General features: G+C 36.1%; 2 protein-coding genes across 2 annotated transcripts in view; both read right to left on the bottom strand.

Annotated features, from left to right (window-relative positions):
* The window catches only part of LOC133665113 (mitochondrial ubiquitin ligase activator of nfkb 1-A-like), a 6,894-nt gene extending 5,374 nt beyond the window's left edge, over positions 1-1,520 (bottom strand). Inside the window, exons 1-3 of the mRNA XM_062070322.1 lie at positions 1,486-1,520; positions 1,274-1,389; positions 1,111-1,198 (exon numbers count right to left, since the gene is read on the bottom strand). Coding sequence (XP_061926306.1) covers positions 1,111-1,198; positions 1,274-1,387 — 202 coding nt within the window. The 5' untranslated portion in view covers positions 1,388-1,389; positions 1,486-1,520. The remainder of the gene's footprint in view (positions 1-1,110; positions 1,199-1,273; positions 1,390-1,485) is intronic.
* Positions 1-20,000, bottom strand: part of casq1a (calsequestrin 1a) — a 112,208-nt gene that overhangs the window by 69,719 nt on the left and 22,489 nt on the right.

The raw sequence follows: 20,000 nt of genomic DNA, 5'->3' as shown, positions 1-20,000 counted from the left end.
GATATGTTGACCACGCCCATAGCCACGCCCCCACCGCCACAGGTATCTTGGCAGTTTAATGGAAACACTGTTGTTCTGTTGGAACACCCAACTGCGCCCAAGACCCAACCTCCGGGCTGATGATTTTAGCTTGTCCTGAAGAATTTGGAGGTAATCCTCTGTGGAGGTCTCGTTTCTCCGGGTTCCTTGGACCACCAATGACGGACATGACAGGCTTGACGGTTTGGAGATTTATTTTTCAATAAATCTCCTTCTCTGTTCGCTTTTCAGCACCCGTCTCGCTCTTCCGGTCGCTTTTTCAGCCTTCCGCGTCTTCGCTTCTGCTCGGGCTCGGGTTCGTTCTAGGCCATCCACTCCGACTTCACCAACCCCCTCCTTCCCGGCTGCTGCCCTTTTATACAGTGACAGGTGATGAGAGAACTGCGCCCAGGTGGGCCATCTACGCACCTGTCGCCCATCTCGGAGCCGGCCCCGGCGCGCCCCGCCTCGCTGCAGGTCCGCAGGCCACGCCTCCTCACATCCTCCTTTTTCATTGTCCCGTTTACTCTCTGTAAAGCACCAGTTCCATTGGCAGCAAAACAGGCCCAGAGCATAATACTACTACCACCACCATGTTTGACGGTAGGTATGGTGTTCCTGGGATTCCTGGGTTTTGTGGCCAAACAGCTCCATTTTTGTTTCATCTGACATCACATGGACAAAGATAATAGCTTCTGGAGGAAAGTTCTGTGGTCAGATGCTGAAGAAACAAGTCCATGTCAGAAAACCAACACATTTAGCTGAACTTCACCAATTTTGGTGGTCAAAAATACAAGCAGAAGCTTGTGGATGGCTACCAAAAGCGCCTTATTGCAGTGAAACTTGCCAAGGGACATGTAAGCAAATATTAACATTGCTGTATGTATACTTTTGACCAAGTCACATTTTCAGTAGAGCCATAATAAATTCATAAAAGAAGCAAACTTCATGAATGTTTTTTGTTACCAACAAGTATGTGCTCCAATCACTCTATCACCAAAAAACAAGAGTTGTAGAAATGATTGTAAACTCAAGACAGCCATGACATGATGTTCTTTACAACATTTGACCATGACTTATGTGCAACATTACCTTCCACTGCAACATAGTGCAGCCTCCTGCGGGGAGACGACTTCAACACTGCGGACAAACGTTGATCAGGTCTGAACACCGGTATCTCCTGGATCAACATTAAAACGACATTTAAATTAAAAAAAAAAACGTGCAACATTTAAAAAGCTTTAAAAAGTTTTACCTTCAGTTTCTTCAACTCTTTCTTCTTCTCGTGGTATAAGTGGTGAAACAAGCCCGAACAGGCGAAACTGGTTCCTGCCCCGAATAAAACCAAAGCGCTTATGAAGTCACTCATTTCTGTCGAGAAACAACCAAGTAGATTATTAAAAACTTGTTTATATCTTGAAAGTTGTGCGGGAGAAGTATTTAAAAATCGAAAGTGAAGACAACTACCTGCATTAATAAAAGTCCTCACTTTGTCTGATGGCCTGATTGGCTGGTGGGTTCTTCTTCTTTTGTGTAATGGCAGTTGGCAAGCGTCTTTTGCAGTGCAATACCGCCACCTTCCGGAATTAAATGTGCATCGACACGCTAAACCCAAGTGTGTTTAAACTTTTTTTTTTCTTGTAATGTATTGCACGTGGAACATGTAAAATAAAAAAAACAACAGATAATTAATAATCATATTTTTGTTCAACCAGTAACGTATTTTATTGTTATAAATCAATTAAAGCAAAAAAAAATAACCGGCTTATCTTTAGGAAACCGAGACAAAATGGCCGTCTCATTCCCCATTTCCGTTTCCTGGTTCGTTTGTTGATCTTCTATAACAGGGGTGTCAAACTCATTTTAGATCGGGGGCCACACGGAGAAAAATCTACTCCCAAGTGGGCCGGACTGGTAAAATCACGGCACGATAACTTAAAAATATAGACAAACTTCAGATTGTTTTCTTTGTTTAAAAACAGAACAAGTACATTCTGAAATTGTAGAAATCATGTTGTTGTTTTTTTTTTTTTTACACTTACATGTTGCAGTTAATAGACTTCTATCTTTATTTGTTGTTACTTATATTTTCTGAATAAATTATATGGTAATGTTCATCAGTCATTGGTGTTCATTTTCAATCTATCAAGATAAAAAACTTATATCAATATCAAATCACAGTATGTTATTTATGTAGTTTGATCATTTTCGTCGACTGGTGCACTAACCTTATGTGGTTTATTTTGTAAATATATAGCATCATCTACAACGATACAAAGAATTGCTATTGCGACATCCAGTGGACACATTTAAAACAGCTGTTTCTTTCATTCATAAATTTCAGGTGCATTTTTATACTTAGCAAACTCATCCCGCGGGCCGGCTAAAACCTGTTTACGGGCCTGATCCGGCCCCCGGGCCTTACGTTTGACACCCCTGTTCTATAACCACGACATAAATTAGAAGAAAAAAGATACATTGCATATTTTGAGTCGAGATTAGTCACTTGAGATACCACTGATTTTCTTTCTGATTCGATACCAAGTAATCAGGCTGGTATCCGCGATACTGAACCGACACGATACCTAAACAGCCTGCTAAAATTGAAAAAGTTGTGTATTTTACAATAATGTATCTAAAATAAACAAAACTGAAATATAAGAACATAGAACACAAGTTGGAATTAAGGAGAAAAATCTACATTTTTTAAACTAATAATAATAATAAACGTATTATCTATATCACAAAGTTTTCTTTTTAAATCTATATATCTGTTTTAAGCATGTTTTTCCCAAATAAAAAGTATAAAAACGACCCCCTATACTTGAATTTTTAGTAAGTGGCCCTTGGGGGGAAAAGTTTAGACACCCCTTAATGTTAGAAGCTCTCAAAATAAACAACACTTGAAATATAAACAAAGTTCGGTTAATTAAAAAAACAATACTCATTTATTAAATTAACACTGTTAAATGTGTAACTGAAGATTCTTTTTTGGCACACTATGGTATGCAGTTACACAATCATTATTATTATTATTATTATTTTTACATGGGAAAAAAAACAACGGGAAAAATGTAAAAAAAAAAATTGGAATGTAATTAGAAAAAGATCAAATGTTCTAACTAATAAGTAATAATAATATGATTGGTCACCACTGACACAATGTCTATTTTTAGCCTTTTTTTAAAAATACAAAAATATCGATATAGACCCACATACTTTTGACTTTTCAGTATGTGGCCTTTTAGACACCCCTGAACTAAAATGTTAGAACCTCTCAAAATAAACAATACTTAAAATATAAACAGTTTGGTTGATAAAAAAAATACTATCTTATTAAATTAATTTGGAAAATTACAACAACCATAATAAAGCAATTGAAGCAGCAACAACAGCAAAAAACAAACAATTGAGCCTAAATAACAGACTCTTTAGGAAACCGAGCCAAAATGGCCGTCCCATTCCCCATCGCGGTTTTTCCCGTTTCCTGGTTCGTTTGTTGACCTTCTACTATAACTATGACGTTAAATGTATGTAAAAAGGACTGAATACTTTAGAATTACATTTAAAAAGACAACAACATAAACTAAATTATTTCATATCCTACCTTTTATTTTATTTTTATTTTCTCGCGCTTCCCAAAATAGAAATGTTTCCGTACTGTTACGTCATATTTGAACAGCCAATAAGAATGTAGTAATCCTACATGACCAGCAGATGGCAGCAGAGCCACATACTAAACATATACTATATACTAAACTACAGACAAGCCTTGTGTTGCTACAAAGTAAGATCTAATAAGTTACACAATAAAAGAGAAAACACGTTTATTTGTGTGTCTGCCATGAATGCCAGACACAGAAATAAAATAAACAATATAAGTCATCAAGTTGCAACCACATGCATTCAACTCACATACATTGCATGTTTATTGTGTTCTTGTTTGTTTATTTCGAACAAGGAAACATGATTACATAACAATAAATTACATATTTACAGCTTACCACTAGCCAAAAAGAAAAAGGAAGAAGCGGTTTATTTAATCCAACCACTTCTCTGTTTCACAGCAATTACTAACCTTTACTTACTGTATTCAATCTGTAGCATGAAGCTTATATTTATCCTTTTTTTGGGGAGAAGAATTGTTCATTCTTGGGTAGCAGGTTATAGTTTGCTTTATACATAGTGTATAAAGCAAACTATAACCTGATTTATGATTTCGTAAATAAAGGGTTTGTGTGTTCTTTATAAGTTGTTCGTCTGGTCCAGTTGGCCAGGGACGTTTCCTGTTGATTTTGGGTAAGCAATCCATTTATGTCGAAGTAGCTTGTCTCCAAGTTCCATATTTATAGTGTCAAAATCGCGTTCGTCCCCCTCTCTCAGCTTCCGTTTGCTCCAACGGCTCACTCTTCCTTCCTGCTCGCTTCTAGAAGCAGCAGTTCATCCTCAGTATGTTCAGCTTCAGAAAGAGAAGGTCGTAAATCCTTATTTGTCCCAAAATAGTCGTCTTTGTTGTCTGTTACCAAGTCTGCCATGATTAGAAAACACACTCGTGTTTTATTCCTTAAGTAGGAACATACTACATTATATATATATATATATATATATATATATATATATATATATATATATATATATATATATATATATATATATATATATATACTTGCAGTGTGTATTTTGTACATATTACATATTGTTATGAAGGTGTCTGTTACTAAATTATATATATACTTGCAGTGTGTATATTGTACACATTACATATTATTATGAAGGTGTCTGTTACTACATTATATATATATATATATATATATATATATACACTTGCAGTGTGTATATTTTACATATTGCATATTGTTATGAAGGTGTCTGTTAGTACATTATATATATATACTTGCAGTGTGTATATTGTACATATTACATATTGTTATGAAGGTGTCTGTTACTACATTATATACATACTTGCAGTGTGTATATTGTACATATTACATATTGTTATGAAGGTGTCTGTTACTACATTATATATATACTTGCAGTGTGTATATTGTACATATTACATATTGTTATGAAGGTGTCTGTTACTACAATTTATATATACTTGCTGTGTGTATATTGTACATATTACATATTGTTATGAAGGTGTCTGTTACTACATTATATATATATACTTGCAGTGTGTATATTGTACATATTACATATTGTTATGAAGGTGTCTGTTACTACATTATATACATACTTGCAGTGTGTATATTGTACATATTACATATTGTTATGAAGGTGTCTGTTACTACATTATATATATACTTGCAGTGTGTATATTGTACATATTACATATTGTTATGAAGGTGTCTGTTACTACAATTTATATATACTTGCTGTGTGTATATTGTACATATTACATATTGTTATGAAGGTGTCTGTTACTACATTATATATATATACTTGCAGTGTGTATATTGTACATATTACATATTGTTATGAAGGTGTCTGTTACTACGTTGTACGTATATACTTGCAGTCAAAACAAATACATGCGTTTAAACCACTGCAGTAACTTTGTTGGATATTTGCATGTTTTAAAGTGGATTTTTTGTTGTCCATTCCTCCATGAAATATACTTTCAGAGGATAGATACACTATATTGCCAAAAGTATCCCATTCCTAACCCATAGGGTTCAATATGATGTGGGTCCACCTTTTGCAGCTATTACAGCTTCAACTCTCCTGGGAAGGCTGTCCACAAGGTTGAAGAGTGTGATTATAGGAATTTCCCACCATTTTTCCAAAAGTGCATTTGGTGAGGTCACACACTGATGTTGGTGGAAAAGGCCTGGCTCTCAGTCTCCGTTCTAATTCATCACAAAGGTGTTTTATTGGGTTCAGGTCAGGACTCTGTGCAAGCCAGTCAAGTTCACCCACACCAGACTGTGTCATCCATGTCTTTATGGACCTTGCTTTGTGCACTGGTGCACAGTCATGTTGGAAGAGGAAGAGGCCCGCTTCAAACTGTTCCCACAAGGTTGGGAGCATGGAATTGTCCAAAAATGATTTGGTATCCTGGAGCATTCAAAGTTCCTTTCACTTGAAAAACAACCCCACACCATAATTCCTCCTCCACCAAATTTCACACTCGGCACAATGCAGTCCGAAATGTAGCGTTCTCCTGGCAACCTCCAAACCCAGACTGGTCCATCAGGTTGCCAGATGGAAAAGCGTGATTCATCAGTCCAGAGAAGGCGTCTCCACTGTTCTAGAGTCTGGCAGCAACGTGCTTTACACCCCCGCATCCCACGCTTTGCATTGGACTTGGTGATGTATGGCTTAGATCCAGCCGCTCGGCCATGGAAACCCATTCCACGAAGCTCTCTGCGTCCTGTACGTGGGCTAATTGGAAGGTCACATGAAGTTTGGAGCTCTGTAGCAAGTGACTGTGCAGAAAGTCTTTGCACTATGCTGACCTCTCTGTCAGTTTACGTGGCCTACCACTTGGTGGCTGAGTTGCTGTTGTTCCCAAACTCTTCCATTTTCTTATAATAAAGTTGACTTTGGAATATTTAGGAGCGACTGGATTTGTTGCACAGGTGGCATCCTATGACAGTTCCACGCTGGAAATCACTGAGAGCGGCCCATTCTTTCACAAAAGTTTGTAGAAACAGTCACCATGTGGCCAAGTGATTGGGACACCTGGTTCTCATCATTTGGATGGGTGGCCAAATACTTTTGTCAATGTAGTGTAGGTCTGTGTAACATAATCTATGCAACATTTTCACTAAAGAACCACCATTACATTTTATGTAGACCACAAGGAAGTGTTTTAAATATATAAAGAAAGAAAAAAATCATAATGTTAACCTCTTTAACTATTTTTCACACCGCGGTTTCTGAACGGATGTGTTCCTTATCTATGATTTTTCAGTTTGATAGTTAGTGGTCTGAATTCCCCTTTTTAATTTTTTTTAATTGTTTTTTTTAATATAAAATTGCATTGAGTTATTGATTGCAACATTGTTAGAATAGGCTATAAACATAATGTATACACACCTTCTTTTAACACCCCTTTAGGTCCCATTGACTCTCATTATAACTGCTGATTTTTAACCAACTGTAATTGTGGTGTATAAATATGCTTTTTCTTTTTCTTTTCTTTTTTTAATTTTTATTAATTTATTAATCAATCCAACAAAACAATACACAGCAATACCATAACAATGCAATCCAATTCCAAAACCAAAGCCGACCCAGCAACACTCAGAAGTGCAATAAACAGAGCAATTGAGAGGAGACACAAACACGACACAGAACAAACCAAAAGTAGTGAAACAAAAATGAATATTATCAACAACAGCATCAATATTAGTTGCAATTTCAACATAGCAGTGATTAAAAATCCCTCATTGACATTATCATTAGACATTTATAAAAAAATAAAAAAAATAACAATAGTGTCACAGTGGCTTACACTTGCATCGCATCTCATAAACTTGACAACACACTGTGTCCAATATTTTCCACAAAGATATAATAAGTCATATTTTGGTTCATTTAATAGTTAAAACAAATTTAAATAATGGATCCCATATTCCAATATATGACTCATTATTATCTAAACTAAATGCAGTTTGTTCTACTGATATCATCTCCATAGCTTGTGTGTACCAGTCAGTATGAGTTGGACTATCAACATGTATCCATTTTTTAAATATTACCCTTTTTGTTATTATGCATATTGAAATAAATGCATTTTTACTCTTTGATGACACATTACTAAATTGATGGAGATCCCCAAGAATACAAGTTTGAAGTGTCATTGGGATGTTTATATTAAGGACTGTGATTGCTTCTTTTGTTGTTTTCAACCATAACTCTTTTATTCTCTGACATACCCACAATAAATGAACAAGAGTTGCCTCGGCTGCCCGACACTTCATACATAACTTGCTATCTACTACACCAATTTTAAACAGCTGAGAAGATGTAAAATACAATCTATTCAATATCTTAAATTGAGTCAGTTTATCTTTAATGCTTCTAAAGGGCTTAAGTCCATCATCCATTTCCGAACACATGCATCATTTGCATTTCTAGTGTGGTGTTCATTTATTATTCCATAAAATAGTTTAATTAATTTCTTAAATGTATCTTGATTAAAAAGTGCATCTTCCAGTTCATGGCTATTTAAGGACATACTTTCAGAGGATGTGCATTTATTTACAGCATGTTTTAAAGAGATAACATTTAAAAAATGATTTCTGGGTACATTATATTGATCAACTAAATCATTGAACGGTTTAAAAGAGTTTTTATTAATAATATGATGAGGTTTAGTAATACCTGTGTCTTTCCATGTTGTCCATTTAACCACATTTTTATTAATTATGATTTTAGGATTGTACCAAAGCGGTTGATTTACAGATGTCATTGGGTTGATTCCTAGTATTTTCTGACACAGTTTTACAAACCCCGTTTCCATATGAGTTGGGAAATGGTGTTAGATGTAAATATAAACGGAATACAATGATTTGCAAATCCTTTTCAAGCCATATTCAATTGAATGCGCTACAAAGACAACATATTTGATGTTCAAACTCATAAACTTTATTTATTTTTTTCAAATAATAATTAACTTATAATTTCATGGCTGCAACACGTGCCAAAGTAGTTGGGAAAGGGCATGTTCACCACTGTGTTACATGGCCTTTCCTTTTAACAACACTCAGTAAAGGTTTGGGAACTGAGGAGACACATTTTTGAAGCTTCTCAGGTGGAATTCTTTCCCATTCTTGCTTGATGTACAGCTTAAGTTGTTCAACAGTCCGGGGGTCTCCCTTGTGGTCTTTTAGGCTTCATAATGCGCCAAATATTTTCCATGGGAGACAGGTCTGGACTACAGGCAGGCCCGTCTAGTACCCGCACTCTTTTACTATGAAGCCACGTTGATGTAACACGTGGCTTGGCATTGTCTTGCTGAAATAAGCAGGGGCGTCCATGGTAACGTTGCTTGGATGGCAACATATGTTGCTCCAAAACCTGTATGTACCTTTCAGCATTAATGGTGCCTTCACAGATGTGTAAGTTACCCATGTCTTGGGCACTAATACACCCCCATACCATCACAGTTGCTGGCTTTTACACTTTGCGCCTATAACAATCCGGATGGTTCTTTTCCTCTTTGGTCCGGAGGACACGACGTCCACAGTTTCTAAAAACAATTTGAAATGTGGACTCGTCAGACCACAGAACACTTTTCCACTTTGTATCAGTCCATCTTAGATGAGCTCAGGCCCAGCGAAGCCGACGGCATTCCTGGGTGTTGTTGATAAACGTTTTTTGCCTTGCATAGGAGAGTTTTAACTTGCACTTACAGATGTAGCGACCAACTGTAGTTACTGACAGTGGGTTTCTGAAGTGTTCCTGAGCCCATGTGGTGATATCCTTTACACACTGATGTCGCTTGTTGATGCAGTACCGCCTGAGGGATGGAAGGTCACGGGCTTAGCTGCTTACGTGCAGTGATTGCTCCAGATTCTCTGAACCCTTTGATGATATTACGGAGCGTAGATGGTGAAATCCCTAAATTCCTTGCAAAAGCTGGTTGAGAAAGGTTTTTCTTAAACTGTTCAACAATTTGCTCACGCATTTGTTGACAAAGTGGTGACCCTCGCCCCATCCTTGTTTGTGAATGACTGAGCATTTCATGGAATCTACTTTTATACCCAATCATGGCACCCACCTGTTCCCAATTTGCCTGTTCACCTGTGAGATGTTCCAAATAAGTGTTTGATGAGCATTCCTCAACTTTATCAGTATTTATTGCCACCTTTCCCAACTTCTTTGTCACGTGTTGCTGGCATCAAATTCTAAAGTTAATGATTATTTGCAAAAAAAAAAAAAAGTTTATCAGTTTGAACATCAAATATGTTGTCTTTGTAGCATATTCAACTGAATATGGCTTGAAAAGGATTTGCAAATCATTGTATTCCGTTTATATTTACATCCAACACCATTTCCCAACTCATATGGAAACGGGGTTTGTAAATATAAAAAGAAAAACAAAATCATAATGTGACCTCTTTAACTATTGTTCACCCTGGGGTTTCAGAACGGACGTGTTCCTTATCTGATATGGTTTTTCAGTTTGAAAGTTAGTGGTCTGAATTCACCTTTTAAGTTATTTTTTTTAAATATAAAATTGCATTTATTGTAACATTTTTAGAATAGGATATAAACATAATGTATACACACCTTTTAACACCCCCTTACGTCCCATTGACTCTCATTATAACTGCTGATTTTTAACCAACTGTAATTGTGGTGTATAAATATGCTTTTTCTATGAAAACTGAATGAATCTCATTCCTGACAATTATAAAACAAAATAATACTGTTTTGGTGTAATTACATCCTTTAATCACAAAACCATGAGCATAATTCTCAGAGCGTTGATGATTTTTGACCACTCCTCTTGACAAAATTGGTGCAGTTCAGCTAAATGTGTTGGTTCTCTGACATGGACTTGTTTCTTCAGCATTGTCCACACGTTTAAGTCAGGACTTTGGGAAGGCCATTCTAAAACCTTCATTCTAGCCTGATTTAGCCATTCCTTTACCACTTTTGACGTGTGTTTGGGGTCATTGTCCTGTTGGAACACCCAACTGCGCCCAAGACCCAACCTCCGGGCTGATGATTTTAGCTTGTCCTGAAGAATTTGGAGGTAATCCTCCTTTTTCATTGACCCATTTACTCTCTGTAAAGCACCAGTTTCATTGGCAGCAAAACAGGCCCAGAGCATAATACTACCACCACCATGCTTGACGGTAGGTGTGGTGTTCCTGGGATTAAAGGCCTCACCTTCTCTCCTCCCAAACATATTGCTGAGTATTGTGGCCAAAAAGCTACATTTTTTTTGTTGGTCATTCAGGTGTTTTCTGGGATGGTACTCGGTGAAAAGAAGTTTGAGAAGCACCACTAGTATTGGTATGCGCACGTGCAACATTACAAAACGTGTCGCACACTTCCCTTTTCTGTGCCTTACGTGGTGTGTACCGACCGTCAGACTATGATCCCTCTGCAAACACCGCCTGACCGTTTTACTGTCCGTCATTATTAATCGTTTTTTTTAAGGTGTGGAAAAGGAACGGTGATGTTGCATAATCACGCAGTGCTGTAACTAAAGAGTATTCTCTTGGTTTTTATTATTATTGGATTAGATTAGGCCTTATATATTCATTAAAAAGACATATACAACTAGAAGAGACCATTCCTGAAGGAATTGTGTGTGAATACTCCAATGCTGACATAATGTAGTATGAATGTAAGAATAGTTTGAATGTTGAAGAGTTTGAATTTCCAGGAAAAAACAGATTTTGGTTTGGAACTTGGGAAAGTGTTAGTTTGAATGTCCAGGATGAGTGGAATGTGTTGATGTTGGAATGGTTTGAATAGGTTGAAAAATGTGGGAATTATGCAACTTGGAAAAACGTCCAATTCGTTTCAATGGGAACTTCCTGGAAATTTGGGAATTTTGGGAAAAGTGGGATAAAAAAAAAAATGCTTAGGTGCATGAATGAGCTGAATTGGTTGGTGATGGAATCGTTTGAATCGATCAAAAAATGCTGATTTAGTAACAGTTTTGAATTGAGAAATTCCTGGAATTTTGGGAAAAGTGGGACTTTTTTGAAAATGAGTAGGAGCATGAATGTCGTGAATGAGCTGAATTGGTTGGTGTTGGAATTGTTAAAATCGGTCAAAAAATTTTGAATTAGTAACAGTTTTTAATTGAGAAATTCCTGGAAATTTCGGTAAAACCGCAAATTTTTCTAGTTCGTTAACCAACTTGTTTTTTTTCCCTGAATATGAGTGTTTTGACGGCGGAACGGTTGAAATGGGTTGAAAAATGTGAAAGGAGTAGTCGAACTTAAGAAGGGTGGAAATAGGTTACTAAAAAACAGGAATTCCTGGAATTTTTTTGAATGTGGAAAAATGGTAGTTTGAATGTGTTGAAAGTGGAATGGTTTGAATGTTGAAATGGTTTGAATGTTGAAGAGTTTGAATTTCCAGGAAAACTGGAATTTGGTTTGGAACTTGGGAAAGTGTTAGTTTGAATGTCCAGGATGAGTGGAATGTGTTGATGTTGGAATGGTTTGAATAGGTTGAAAAATGTGGGAATTGTGCAACTTGGAAAAATGTCCCATTCATTTAAATGGGAACTTCCTGGAAATTTGGGAATTTTGGGAAAAGTGGGATAAAAAAAAAAAAATGCTTAGGTGCATGAATGAGCTGAATTGGTTGGTGTTGGAATCGTTTGAATCGATCAAAAAATGCTGATTTAGTAACAGTTTTGAATTGAGAAATTCCTGGAATTTTGGGAAAAGTGGGACTTTTTTGAAAATGAGTAGGAGCATGAATGTCGTGAATGAGCTGAATTGGTTGGTGTTGGAATTGTTTAAATCGGTCAAAAAATTTTGAATTAGTAACAGTTTTTAATTGAGAAATTCCTGGAAATTTAGGTAAAACCGCAAATTTTTGTAGTTCGTTAACCAACTTGTTTTTTTTCCCTGAATATGAGTGTTTTGACGGCGGAACGGTTGAAATGGGTTGAAAAATGTGAAAGGAGTAGTCGAACTTAAGAAGGGTGGAAATAGGTTACCAAAAAACAGGAATTCCTGGAATTTTTTTGAATGTGGAAAAATGGTAGTTTGAATGTGTTGAAGGTGGAATGGTTTGAATGTTGAAATGGTTTGAATGTTGAAGAGTTTGAATTTCCAGGAAAACTGGAATTTGGTTTGGAACTTGGGAAAGTGTTAGTTTGAATGTCCAGGATGAGTGGAATGTGTTGATGTTGGAATGGTTTGAATAGGTTGAAAAATGTGGGAATTGTGCAACTTGGAAAAATGTCCCATTCATTTAAATGGGAACTTCCTGGAAATTTGGGAATTTTGGGAAAAGTGGGATAAAAAAAAAAAATGCTTAGGTGCATGAATGAGCTGAATTGGTTGGTGTTGGAATCGTTTGAATCGATCAAAAAATGCTGATTTAGTAACAGTTTTGAATTGAGAAATTCCTGGAATTTTGGGAAAAGTGGGACTTTTTTGAAAATGAGTAGGAGCATGAATGTCGTGAATGAGCTGAATTGGTTGGTGTTGGAATTGTTTAAATCGGTCAAAAAATTTTGAATTAGTAACAGTTTTTAATTGAGAAATTCCTGGAAATTTCGGTAAAACCGCAAATTTTTCTAGTTCGTTAACCAACTTGTTTTTTTTCCCTGAATATGAGTGTTTTGACGGTGGAACGGTTGAAATGGGTTGAAAAATGTGAAAGGAGTAGTCGAACTTAAGAAGGGTGGAAATAGGTTACTAAAAAACAGGAATTCCTGGAATTTTTTTGAATGTGGAAAAATGGTAGTTTGAATGTGTTGAAGGTGGAATGGTTTGAATGTTGAAATGGTTTGAATGTTGAAGAGTTTGAATTTCCAGGAAAACTGGAATTTGGTTTGGAACTTGGGAAAGTGTTAGTTTGAATGTCCAGGATGAGTGGAATGTGTTGATGTTGGAATGGTTTGAATAGGTTGAAAAATGTGGGAATTGTGCAACTTGGAAAAATGTCCCATTCATTTAAATGGGAACTTCCTGGAAATTTGGGAATTTTGGGAAAAGTGGGATGAATAAAAAAATGCTTAGGTGCATGAATGAGCTGAATTGGTTGGTGTTGGAATCGTTTGAATCGATCAAAAAATGCTGATTTAGTAACAGTTTTGAATTGAGAAATTCCTGGAATTTTGGGAAAAGTGGGACTTTTTTGAAAATGAGTAGGAGCATGAATGTCGTGAATGAGCTGAATTGGTTGGTGTTGGAATTGTTTAAATCGGTCAAAAAATTTTGAATTAGTAACAGTTTTTAATTGAGAAATTCCTGGAAATTTCGGTAAAACCGCAAATTTTTCTAGTTCGTTAACCAACTTGTTTTTTTTCCCTGAATATGAGTGTTTTGACGGCGGAACGGTTGAAATGGGTTGAAAAATGTGAAAGGAGTAGTCGAACTTAAGAAGGGTGGAAATAGGTTACCAAAAAACAGGAATTCCTGGAATTTTTTTGAATGTGGAAAAATGGTAGTTTGAATGTGTTGAACGTGGAATGGTTTGAATGTTGAAATGGTTTGAATGTTGAAGAGTTTGAATTTCCAGGAAAACTGGAATTTGGTTTGGAACTTGGGAAAGTGTTAGTTTGAATGTCCAGGATGAGTGGAATGTGTTGATGTTGGAATGGTTTGAATAGGTTGAAAAATGTGGGAATTGTGCAACTTGGAAAAATGTCCCATTCATTTGAATGGGAACTTCCTGGAAATTTGGGATTTTTGGGAAAAGTGGGATAAATAAAAAAATGCTTAGGTGCATGAATGAGCTGAATTGGTTGGTGTTGGAATCGTTTGAATCGATCAAAAAATGCTGATTTAGTAACAGTTTTGAATTGAGAAATTCCTGGAATTTTGGGAAAAGTGGGACTTTTTTGAAAATGAGTAGGAGCATGAATGTCGTGAATGAGCTGAATTGGTTGGTGTTGGAATTGTTTAAATCGGTCAAAAAATTTTGAATTAGTAACAGTTTTTAATTGAGAAATTCCTGGAAATTTCGGTAAAACCGCAAATTTTTCTAGTTCGTTAACCAACTTGTTTTTTTTCCCTGAATATGAGTGTTTTGACGGCGGAACGGTTGAAATGGGTTGAAAAATGTGAAAGGAGTAGTCGAACTTAAGAAGGGTGGAAATAGGTTACTAAAAAACAGGAATTCCTGGAATTTTTTTGAATGTGGAAAAATGGTAGTTTGAATGTGTTGAAGGTGGAATGGTTTGAATGTTGAAATGGTTTGAATGTTGAAGAGTTTGAATTTCCAGGAAAACTGGAATTTGGTTTGGAACTTGGGAAAGTGTTAGTTTGAATGTCCAGGATGAGTGGAATGTGTTGATGTTGGAATGGTTTGAATAGGTTGAAAAATGTGGGAATTGTGCCACTTGGAAAAATGTCCCATTCATTTAAATGGGAACTTCCTGGAAATTTGGGAATTTTGGGAAAAGTGGGATAAAAAAAAAAAAATGCTTAGGTGCATGAATGAGCTGAATTGGTTGGTGTTGGAATCGTTTGAATCGATCAAAAAATGCTGATTTAGTAACAGTTTTGAATTGAGAAATTCCTGGAATTTTGGGAAAAGTGGGACTTTTTTGAAAATGAGTAGGAGCATGAATGTCGTGAATGAGCTGAATTGGTTGGTGTTGGAATTGTTTAAATCGGTCAAAAAATTTTGAATTAGTAACAGTTTTTAATTGAGAAATTCCTGGAAATTTCGGTAAAACCGCAAATTTTTCTAGTTCGTTAACCAACTTGTTTTTTTTCCCTGAATATGAGTGTTTTGACGGTGGAACGGTTGAAATGGGTTGAAAAATGTGAAAGGAGTAGTCGAACTTAAGAAGGGTGGAAATAGGTTACCAAAAAACAGGAATTCCTGGAATTTTTTTGAATGTGGAAAAATGGTAGTTTGAATGTGTTGAACGTGGAATGGTTTGAATGTTGAAATGGTTTGAATGTTGAAGAGTTTGAATTTCCAGGAAAACTGGAATTTGGTTTGGAACTTGGGAAAGTGTTAGTTTGAATGTCCAGGATTAGTGGAATGTGTTGATGTTGGAATGGTTTGAATAGGTTGAAAAATGTGGGAATTGTGCAACTTGGAAAAATGTCCCATTCATTTAAATGGGAACTTCCTGGAAATTTGGGAATTTTGGGAAAAGTGGGATGAATAAAAAAATGCTTAGGTGCATGAATGAGCTGAATTGGTTGGTGTTGGAATCGTTTGAATCGATCAAAAAATGCTGATTTAGTAACAGTTTTGAATTGAGAAATTCCTGGAATTTTGGGAAAAGTGGGACTTTTTTGAAAATGAGTAGGAGCATGAATGTCGTGAATGAGCTGAATTGGTTGGTGTTGGAATTGTTTAAATCGGTCAAAAAATTTTGAATTAGTAACAGTTTTTAATTGAGAAATTCCTGGAAATTTCGGTAAAACCGCAAATTTTTCTAGTTCGTTAACCAACTTGTTTTTTTTCCCTGAATATGAGTGTTTTGACGGTGGAACGGTTGAAATGGGTTGAAAAATGTGAAAGGAGTAGTCGAACTTAAGAAGGGTGGAAATAGGTTACTAAAAAACAGGAATTCCTGGAATTTTTTTGAATGTGGAAAAATGGTAGTTTGAATGTGTTGAAGGTGGAATGGTTTGAATGTTGAAATGGTTTGAATGTTGAAGAGTTTGAATTTCCAGGAAAACTGGAATTTGGTTTGGAACTTGGGAAAGTGTTAGTTTGAATGTCCAGGATGAGTGGAATGTGTTGATGTTGGAATGGTTTGAATAGGTTGAAAAATGTGGGAATTGTGCAACTTGGAAAAATGTCCCATTCATTTAAATGGGAACTTCCTGGAAATTTGGGAATTTTGGGAAAAGTGGGATGAATAAAAAAATGCTTAGGTGCATGAATGAGCTGAATTGGTTGGTGTTGGAATCGTTTGAATCGATCAAAAAATGCTGATTTAGTAACAGTTTTGAATTGAGAAATTCCTGGAATTTTGGGAAAAGTGGGACTTTTTTGAAAATGAGTAGGAGCATGAATGTCGTGAATGAGCTGAATTGGTTGGTGTTGGAATTGTTTAAATCGGTCAAAAAATTTTGAATTAGTAACAGTTTTTAATTGAGAAATTCCTGGAAATTTCGGTAAAACCGCAAATTTTTCTAGTTCGTTAACCAACTTGTTTTTTTCCCTGAATATGAGTGTTTTGACGGCGGAACGGTTGAAATGGGTTGAAAAATGTGAAAGGAGTAGTCGAACTTAAGAAGGGTGGAAATAGGTTACCAAAAAACAGGAATTCCTGGAATTTTTTTGAATGTGGAAAAATGGTAGTTTGAATGTGTTGAACGTGGAATGGTTTGAATGTTGAAATGGTTTGAATGTTGAAGAGTTTGAATTTCCAGGAAAACTGGAATTTGGTTTGGAACTTGGGAAAGTGTTAGTTTGAATGTCCAGGATGAGTGGAATGTGTTGATGTTGGAATGGTTTGAATAGGTTGAAAAATGTGGGAATTGTGCAACTTGGAAAAATGTCCCATTCATTTGAATGGGAACTTCCTGGAAATTTGGGATTTTTGGGAAAAGTGGGATAAATAAAAAAATGCTTAGGTGCATGAATGAGCTGAATTGGTTGGTGTTGGAATCGTTTGAATCGATCAAAAAATGCTGATTTAGTAACAGTTTTGAATTGAGAAATTCCTGGAATTTTGGGAAAAGTGGGACTTTTTTGAAAATGAGTAGGAGCATGAATGTCGTGAATGAGCTGAATTGGTTGGTGTTGGAATTGTTTAAATCGGTCAAAAATTTTTGAATTAGTAACAGTTTTTAATTGAGAAATTCCTGGAAATTTCGGTAAAACCGCAAATTTTTCTAGTTCGTTAACCAACTTGTTTTTTTTCCCTGAATATGAGTGTTTTGACGGCGGAACGGTTGAAATGGGTTGAAAAATGTGAAAGGAGTAGTTGAACTTAAGAAGGGTGGAAATAGGTTACTAAAAAACAGGAATTCCTGGAATTTTTTTGAATGTGGAAAAATGGTAGTTTGAATGTGTTGAACGTGGAATGGTTTGAATGTTGAAATGGTTTGAATGTTGAAGAGTTTGAATTTCCAGGAAAACTGGAATTTGGTTTGGAACTTGGGAAAGTGTTAGTTTGAAGGTCCAGGGTGAGTGGAATGTGTTGATGTTGGAATGGTTTGAATAGGTTGAAAAATGTGGGAATTGTGCAACTTGGAAAAATGTCCCATTCATTTAAATGGGAACTTCCTGGAAATTTGGGAATTTTGGGAAAAGTGGGATAAAAAAAAAAAAATGCTTAGGTGCATGAATGAGCTGAATTGGTTGGTGTTGGAATCGTTTGAATCGATCAAAAATGCTGATTTACTAACAGTTTTGAATTGAGAAATTCCTGGAATTTTGGGAAAAGTGGGACTTTTTTGAAAATGAGTAGGAGCATGAATGTCGTGAATGAGCTGAATTGGTTGGTGTTGGAATTGTTTAAATTGGTGAAAAAATGCTGAATTAGAAACAGTTTTAATTGAGAAATCCCTGGAATTTCGGGAAAACCGGGAATTTTTGTAGTTCCTTAATTGACCTGATTTTTGTCCTGAATATGAGTGTTTTGACGGTGGAACGGTTGAAATGAGTTGAAAAATGTAAAAAGAGTAGTCGAACTTAAGGGTGGAAATAGGTTACTAAAAAACGTGAATTCCTGGAAATTTGTTGAATGTGGTAAAATGGTAGTTTAAATGTCCAGGATGAGTGGAATGTGTTGATGTTGGAATGATTTGAAAAGGTTGAAAAATGTGGGAATTGTGCAACTTGGAAAAATGTCCCATTCGTTTCAATGGGAACTTCCTGGAAATTTTGGGAAAAGCGGGATTTTTTTAAAATTTATTATTAGGAGCATGAATGTCCCGAATGAGCTGAATTGGTTGGTGTTGGAATTGTTTCAATCGGTCAAAAAATGTTGAATTAGTAACAGTTTTTAATTGAGAAATTCCTGGAATTTCGGGAAAACCGGGAATTGTTGTAGTTCCTTAACCAACTTGGTTTTTGTCCTGAATATGAGGAGTGTTTTGACGGTGGAACGGTTGAAATGGGTTGAAAAATGTGAAAGGAGTAGTCGAACTTAAGGGTGGAAATAGGTTACCAAGAAATGGGAATTCCTGGAAATTTGTTGAATGTGGAAACATGGTAGTTGGGGGGGGGGGGGGGGGGGTTAGAGCCTATCTCAGCTGCATTTGGGCGGAAGGCGGGGTACAACCTGGACAAGTTGCCACCTCATCGCAGTTTGAAAAATGGCCAATTCATTTTGAGATGGGGAAAATGAAAAAAAAAAAAAAGGAATTATGGGAAATGCGGGATTTTTTTTAGAATTGTTGAAGTAGAGCACACAATTCCTAGTTTGAATGTTGAAGAGTTTGAATTTCCAGGAACTTAAGAAAGTGTCCAGGATGAGTGGAATGTGTTGATGTTGGAATGGTTTGAATAGGTTGAAAAAAGTGGAAATTGTGCAACTTGGAAAAATGTCCCATTCATTTTAATGGGAACTTCCTGGAAATTTGGGAATTTGGGGGAAAAGCGGAATTTTTTTGAAAATGAGTAGGAGCAGGAATGTCCTGAATGAGCTGAATTGGTTGGTGTTGGAGTTGTTTAAATCGGTCAAAAAATGTTGAATTAGTAACAGTTTTTAATTGAGAAATTCCTGGAATTTCGGGAAAACTGGGAATTTTTCTAGTTCCTTAACCAACTTGGTTTTTGTCCTGAATATGAGGAGTGTTTTGACGGTGGAACGCTTGAAATGGGTTGAAAAATGTAAAAGGAGTAGTCGAACTTAAGGGTGGAAATAGGTTGCCAAGAAACGGGACTTACTGGAAATTTGTTGAATGTGGAAAAATTCCCGGTTTTCCCGAAATTCCAGGAATTTCTCAATTAAAAACTGTTACTAATTCAACATTTCTTGACCGATTTAAACATCTCCAACACCAACCAATTCAGCTCATTCAGGACATTCATGCTCCTAATCATTTAAAAAAAAATCCCGCTTTCCCCCAAATTTCCAGGAAGTTCCCATTGAAATGAATGGGACATTTTTCCAAGTTGCACAATTCCCACATTTTTCAACCTATTCAAACCATTCCAACATCAACACATTCCACTCACCCTGCACATTCAAACTAACACTTTCCCAAGTTTCAAACCAAATTCCCGTTTTTCTGGAAATTCAAACTCTTCAACATTCAAACCATTCCACATTCAAACCATTCCACCTTCAACACATTCAACTCATCCTGGACATTCAAACTACCATTTTTCCACATTCAAAAAAATTCCAGGAATTCCTGTTTTTTGGTAACCTATTTCCACCCTTCTTAAGTTCGACT

Source organism: Entelurus aequoreus, linkage group LG14, assembly GCF_033978785.1.
Source record: "Entelurus aequoreus isolate RoL-2023_Sb linkage group LG14, RoL_Eaeq_v1.1, whole genome shotgun sequence".
Lineage (NCBI taxonomy): Eukaryota > Metazoa > Chordata > Actinopteri > Syngnathiformes > Syngnathidae > Entelurus > Entelurus aequoreus.
The sequence above is the reverse complement of the archived record's forward strand: the minus strand, read 5'-3'. Positions and strand labels throughout refer to the sequence as shown.